Source organism: Pseudoliparis swirei, chromosome 20 (assembly GCF_029220125.1).
Source record: "Pseudoliparis swirei isolate HS2019 ecotype Mariana Trench chromosome 20, NWPU_hadal_v1, whole genome shotgun sequence".
Classification (NCBI taxonomy): Eukaryota; Metazoa; Chordata; class Actinopteri; order Perciformes; family Liparidae; genus Pseudoliparis; species Pseudoliparis swirei.
The window spans coordinates 7,462,258-7,469,275 of NC_079407.1; the positions used below are offsets into that span (position 1 = coordinate 7,462,258).

Genomic DNA, 7,018 nt, shown 5'->3' on the forward strand with positions numbered 1-7,018 from the left:
GAATGCATCCACAAATACCTCAAAAGACCTCCTATATTCTGATCAATGATGTAACCGCAGATGATTTGCCCTGTCGGTTGATGTAGATGAGATTTTGCCTCTTGATTTATACTCTGGTGGTTATACTATTAATATCTCTGGATGTACATACTGCTGTCTCACGTGAAGATTTGAAATGTAGCACACACCACAGTATGTATGGATAACTGCAGCCTGTATTCTCAATATACATTACTTAGTTGGCCACCATCTTGATAATGTTAGAGTCAGAAGAAGTACTATTATGCCTCTATTATGAAGAGCATCCGCACTGAGCTGTACATCTTCACTGATGGGTCCAAGAAAAGGTGAGGAGACTGGAATAGAGAAAGACGTAGGTCAAGAAGATATCTCATGTCTGAGGGAGGCTATTTTCTAAACTTCGTCACTCTTCTTCCTAAAATCTGTGCAACTAAATCCAAATAGAAGCATTCCTGCACACGGGAACAGAAGCGCCTCTTTCTTGAGTTTTAAACTGTCAAATAAAGCTTTTACGCCAGCTCCTCCGCTACAGTACCTGTGCAGCAAAGCAATATAACATGTCACTTTGACAGGTGCTGAGTAAATTAAAAACATCCTCTCTACTGAGAACCCTTTCTGAGAGGGGAAACCCCCGCCAGATGTACTACAACCTCACTTTGCACGCATGATCAAACACCTACATCTGGGTGCTGAGGGCTTCTCTGCACTTCCCTGCAGATGCTAAATGATATCGTTAACATTTTAATGCAAGAGACATTTACACGCGCTTGCGCAATTACAACTCTGATTCAGTGGAAGCCAGACAGACACAGTGTGATCGGTAATTACATTTTGCATTGGCTGAAACGCAGCACACACAGACACACACACACACACACACACACACACACACCAGTCGCCGAAGCTGGCTCCTAATTAGAGAACTAGACAGGCTCGAGGAGGTACGGTACAGTAGAGTAGTCCTCATTATACAGCTGGGTTGTATGAACTCGGGGATATCTGTTATGATCACACATCAGGGTATCCATTACCCAACATTAGCAGCCCTTTCAACTGCAATCACACACTGACTTCTGAATGTAACCCAACAAACCCCCTTATAACTCATACAAGTGAGCAGGAGTTAAGTGGGTTTGTAAACTTAATTTAGCCCATTATATATTCATATCAGAGTACGACTGCACCAGATGATCTATCACTTGACTGTGCGCCACGTGTTTTCATGGGGTAATTTAATTTCCCGAACTGTGATCGCGCTTCGGCAACCAAACCCTAATTGGTCATTAGTAAACAGACTAATGCCTGGTCAGGTTTCACTCCGTTGCCTCACAGAGTCGGTGAACGACCACTGTGGCCGCTGGGAGGCCGCTGATCGTTGGACATCTTTACACAGGATTGACAATCACCTCCCAGCTCCAACAAATGTGGCTCTCATCAGTGCACTGCCTTCATCGGCTCATGCTTCATGTGGATTTATTGCCATGCAAAAGTCCTGTTCCCCTCTTCTCGTCGCGGCCAAGTTCAATCCATCTATCCCCCCCCACCCCAGTCCCTGTAGCGCTTTCAGGTTGCTAATAATGTGGGGTCATGTAAAATTGGCAGCCTAACTGATGTTGGCAGCTATTTACTGTACTGTGAGCTACATTGGGTGAGATGCTTTGGAAGAGCTTCCTTCTTCCAAAGTGGATCTGCCTTTACACCGAGAAATGTCACAGCTAATTGAGATAAAATTGTGATTGCGTGATCCCCTGACCTCTCCGTAAATATTCATTTATTGAAGACGTACGAGATAAGCCCTTTTAAGTCACGAGCATCAGGTTAAGCCGCGTGTATGTCTACAAATCACCGCAGTCTTCGTGGGGACTGTGCGAGAAGCCGTGCCTCATTATGTCTTTGCAATGAGAATTTGAATAGGCCAGTTTAGCTCGCTGGGGTTTTGCCTAGAGGCAGCTTCCAGGGAGAGATATTTAATGTGTTACCTCTCCTGTACTGATGACTGCATTTATAGATTCTACTTTGATGAGCACAGGACATAGAAAGGGCATGAATACGAGAAGAAAATGGACCTGTTTTCTGTTGAATATGTCAGATACAGCATTTTTATAACTCAAGAGTTATCTAAGGACTGTGGTTGTCTTTTGCTTCCTTTTGACGTAACTTACAATGATTTCCACTATGAGAGCAATCAAGATCAAAAATATTCTGAGACCATTATGCAGTTTTGTATCTATTTTCTTTTTCTTTTTTGTATCGGTTGCTGAGTTGATTGAGCTGCTGTAAATACAGTGAAATGACCACAAGGCAATGTGGAAAAGAACCCTGGTTGGCACTTATCACCTTACACACTGATGTAACAGGATGTGATTAGCTGCTAATCAAGTAACACTGGGTCAACTCAGTTTGAGAAAAGAAAAAGACTCCAAAATCATACCATCTATACTGTAGAGTCTACTATTTCCATTCTGCCATTTTGTAGAGGTCTCTGATTTGTCTAAGAAGCATTATTACAGGACAAAATGATCCAACCGAAAAGAGAAGCACAGATTCCGAATGCTCTGAAGAGTGTTTGATCTTGATGTGTTGCCATCCAGACGACAACACACCATATAGTTTTCTACCTACATGTATAGAGTGAACGAGGGAACGTTTTTAGACGCAGCCCCTGACACCCATTAAGGAGGTTACCATAGAGACAGGCCAGTAAGCATGTGATAGGCCTAACTCTGAAACAGCTAGAATTGTCTGGAATCCAATCACTGTGCTGGTTTCTATTTACAAGGTCACTCATTCATTTTGACAACGCCTGCTCAGCCGACGAACACCCACATTTTTATGATAATCAACAAAACATCCGACGGCAAAGGACAAAGTCATATAGCTATGCCACTGTACGGGGATGGAGAAATCAAATCAAATGACAACGCAAACAGAAAGTGATAAAAGCTCCATGATTGCGATGCGAATGACAAACAGGGAATGTGTAATGTCTGCACTCAACGCTGTCTTACTGCTTAATCCCTATCAGTTGTTTGCCACAGGCCTCCTCAATAATCCCTTATGCAATAAACGGACACAATCTTGCATGGCAGTTGATCTAATGTCAGAGCCAGATGATTATGATTAATGAGGATTCCTTATTGTTCCTTTATGAGTTTCCGCACAAGCTGGGCTGAGGGAGATACTATTTTATATGGAGTCGGTGTCAATAAACGATACCATATGAGGGTTGCCTCGCCGCTGAAAAAGCGACGACACAGAAACAAAAATCCATTTCGAAACCTTATTTTATCATCCCAGCCAGAAGGGAAAATCCATTTAGGGGACGTGCCATATCATATCACTGCCCCTCGATGTGGTTTAATGTATTCATACCTGTAAATCCTCAAATTTTTGCTTCGTGAATTCTTGACCCTTTAATTAAATCAAATGCAACCAACCGCAGGATTTATTTTGTTCCAATACGTGTACAATCCCCATCTTGTCACCCTGATGTGTTTTCTCACATGCATGTTTCCATTTTCTTTTCTTCACCAGCTCTCTCCTTCTTTCGACTCTCCCTTTTTTTTCCATTCTTCCCCTGTTTTCGTACACACCCAGTCAGCCATAATCCCTCCCTGTAGAAGGGGTTCTGGCCAATAAGTGAATGCAATAAGCTGTATCAATTTTCTGCTATTGATTATAGATACGCTGTATGAGCACACAAATATGCGTGCATGGTGTCAGCCGCATGCATGTGTGCACTGGTGCATGAAAACAGGACACACAACCAAATATGTGTGTTTGAATACAGTATTTAAATGGACAATCAGACTTAAGGATATTTGAACGGAAACATTTTCAGAAAAAATTTTCTGTGTCTTTGTGAAGTACTAAAAAGTGACCTTTGTGAAATATGCCTCATCAACAAGATTACACTTTTTGGATTTTATTAATCATCGTTTGTACTAAAGGTGCAAATTGTCTCTAAAACTAAATGTATAAGTCAATGGCATGAAGCTGTATTATAATTAGTGACAAAATAGGATGCACAAATGTTAGAAACATTCTGAGAAACTATATATTACTGATTCTTTAATATATATATAAACTGGCCATTGTAATGCAATATATCAATTTAGGCTACTTTAAACTTGAAAAATATGCTCACTGTGGGAGAGGGAAGGGGTTAAACCAAATACCCATTATACCAAATACGTCACTTATTACTAAGGGCCACAGTGGAGGAAGTATGTGACAGAATAAGTATCATTAAGAGTCAAATACAAATTACATTCAGTGGATGCAAATTAAAAATAGTTCAAACTTGACCCAAAAAATCATATCCAACTAACACAATCAAACTAATTAATTAAATACAGACCCACGCACACACAATTTATCCGTTTTATTAAATCTGACACAGGATGTATATCCAGAAGGCCAGAGATGTGTCTAACGGTTTGTAGGAGAGCTTGAAGGGTTTAAAACGCAATTCGTGCCTCGCCCGTCTCTCTCTCTCTCCCTCTATCAAGGGTGTCAGCCATTTGACAACCATATAAAATCCATTTCATGTGGGTCACAGGTGACCTCCATCCTCCAGCTCCAGTCACTTAGCTGTCTACCGGTGATTTGCATTCTGCAATATAGGTAATGAGCGCTAATAAAAAAAGATGAGCGGGTGAAACTTACCATTCAAGATGCTCTGGAAGAAGATAAAAGCCAATATCCACATGCCCTGCTCCGTTCAATCCCCCCCCCCCCCAAGCTATGCTTTCTCTTCTGCCTCCAACCGGTGCCTCCCTGGGTTTCTCTTCTGTGCGCTTGGGGTAAGGTTACACATTTGCCACTGTCTTGATGTAAACCGGTCCCATTATCTACTTTTAATATCTCCTTCCTACTTTTTGCGTGACACGCGTTTCGTTTTCTTTTCTGAGCCCGCTCTTTGCGCTTGGAACATAAATGCGCCTCTGTGATTGTCTTGGGGAGAGCTGTGCTCAGACTCTCCTCCTCTGCTCCGCGTCTTGCTGCTTCTCCCTGTTATTCAAAGGGATGCTGTAGGGGTGAAGCCCAGGTGTGTGTGAGTGTGTGTATGTGTGTTTGCTGTGTGTAGGTGTGTGTGTGTGTGTGTGTGTGTGTGTGTGATGCTGAGTCAGAGCAGAGTACGAGCGGATCCTGAAACAAAAAGGAATGCAAAAAAAAGAAGAAAAAAGAGGCTAAACTAAATCTGTCTTTAAAAAAAAACTCCGTTTATACCTAAATTAAAAAATGACTAACGGATCATCCTTAGGGAGAACTAAATACAATCTCACACAATTTAAAAATAACTAAAAGAGCAAAGAAGCAAACAAGGGGGAGAGGGTGGCAGAATAAGAATGACAATCTGTTTTCTTCTGAGACTCCAAAGTCATATCATCTTCATCGCCTCTGAGCGTCCAGCAAGAGGCGAGCAAGCGCATCTTCCCCGCTCCCGCTCTCTAATCGCGCCACACTGACAATCTGAGCACTACACGGAATAACCCTCTCCCTGCCCCTGCAGACGCTTTAATTCCTCATTGCCTTAAAGGAGCAGAGGCGGTAACCGCTCGGTCCTGGGGGCAAGGTACTTCTGGAGGTGAGAGTGTGAGAGAGCACGCGGTGCGATGGGGCATTTGCATTAAGGAAATGAGCGGCACCTGACGCGCAGAGGCACCACGGGATAACATTGAAACGCACGGAGATGTACCGGCTCACACAGAAACGCGCTGCGTGCCGGTGTGCAGGTACACTCATACCGCACTGTATACAAGATCCGACTTGAATTAAACCAATATGTTATTTCTCCTCCACGGATAAGAGCAGTCCCTGAAGAAATGGAAATGTACAAGGACATCCAATGACGCATGTTTAGTGTTCATTTGAATTGCATGAATGAGGGGGGGGGGGGATTTGAGTGACACTTTTAAATGTATTGAAGTGGTTTAACAATTGTGTGAATGCAAGATAGAAGGGAAAGGCAACATTTTGACAGCGGTTGCAGAAAATACAGGGTTAAACTATACAGCATCCCCCACACCAAACGCAAACGGACACACACACACACACATAGAGAGAGAGAGAGAGAGAGAGAGACTCCATGCAGCCTCCCTCAACCATGTAATCCACCACCCCTCCATTTTAATGTCTGCCTTGAAGTCAAGGGTGTAGCTGTAGTAGGCAGTTGAAGCCTGTGGGCCTGTCCACACAGCCCGGTTATACACTGAATGTGATATAACCAGCAGGCCAGTCTGCATCTCATTCTCTATTCCACATGACAGAATATACTGAAAGTGAAATTCTGCTTATTTACCCCAAGATACTCATTGTCTGTTCTTACATCTGGACTGAGGAGACGATCTTCTACAATTTGGAATGTGTGCAAAATCAAATAAATGGGAAAAACAATTCATGGTTGGTGTGTGTATGTGGATCACATGTTTCATTTTATTCCCCGTGATATAAATGCTCAGAGCCCTCTGTCTGGGTGTTTATCTGATGATATGTGTTTGTCTAAAAGAGATACGGTCTAATCTCTGTGTGGGTTTGGGAAAGATGGAGGCATCGCTCTACCTTTTCCTCGTGTTTTGATCAGGCAATGTTCTATGTCTGTCTACAGTCTGTCCACTTGTCCGCCTGTCTCTCTCTCCCAGTGTTCACTCTGGTGCAGCAGACGAACACTGCTCTGCATTCACTGAAGTCTGCGCTAGAACACATTGTTCCAGCGAGCCGGAAGATGGCATGGATCTTTTCTTTTGACTTTGTATTCAGCAATAGCCCAAATTAAATAGTTTTTTCACCAGAGATGTCCTCTTTTTGAACTACTGTTACACCAAAATGTATGTTTAATTGGGTAGGATTATCATTTTACTTACTCTCCCTCCCCCCTCCTATACCCATAATCTGTCAAATAAAGCCAAACAAGTTGATGTCTCTGTAGTGCTGAGGAGAAAACATGGGTGAATCAGGGCAGTGGTCAGAGATCCTGCCTGTTATGTAGAGTGGA

At 42.8% G+C, this 7,018-nt stretch overlaps 1 protein-coding gene across 6 annotated transcripts in view; it reads right to left on the reverse strand.

Annotated features, from left to right (window-relative positions):
- The window catches only part of dscamb (Down syndrome cell adhesion molecule b), a 111,828-nt gene extending 106,040 nt beyond the window's left edge, over positions 1–5,788 (reverse strand). The window contains exon 1 of one of the 6 annotated variants that reach the window (XM_056440580.1): positions 4,690–5,651. In XM_056440580.1, coding sequence (XP_056296555.1) covers positions 4,690–4,732 — 43 coding nt within the window. In that variant the 5' untranslated portion in view covers positions 4,733–5,651. Of the gene's footprint in view, positions 1–4,689 lie in introns of all 6 variants that reach the window. The other 5 variants (XM_056440581.1, XM_056440582.1, XM_056440584.1 and 2 more) reach the window with 5 other exon arrangements.
- Between the last annotated feature and the right edge of the window lie 1,230 nt (positions 5,789–7,018).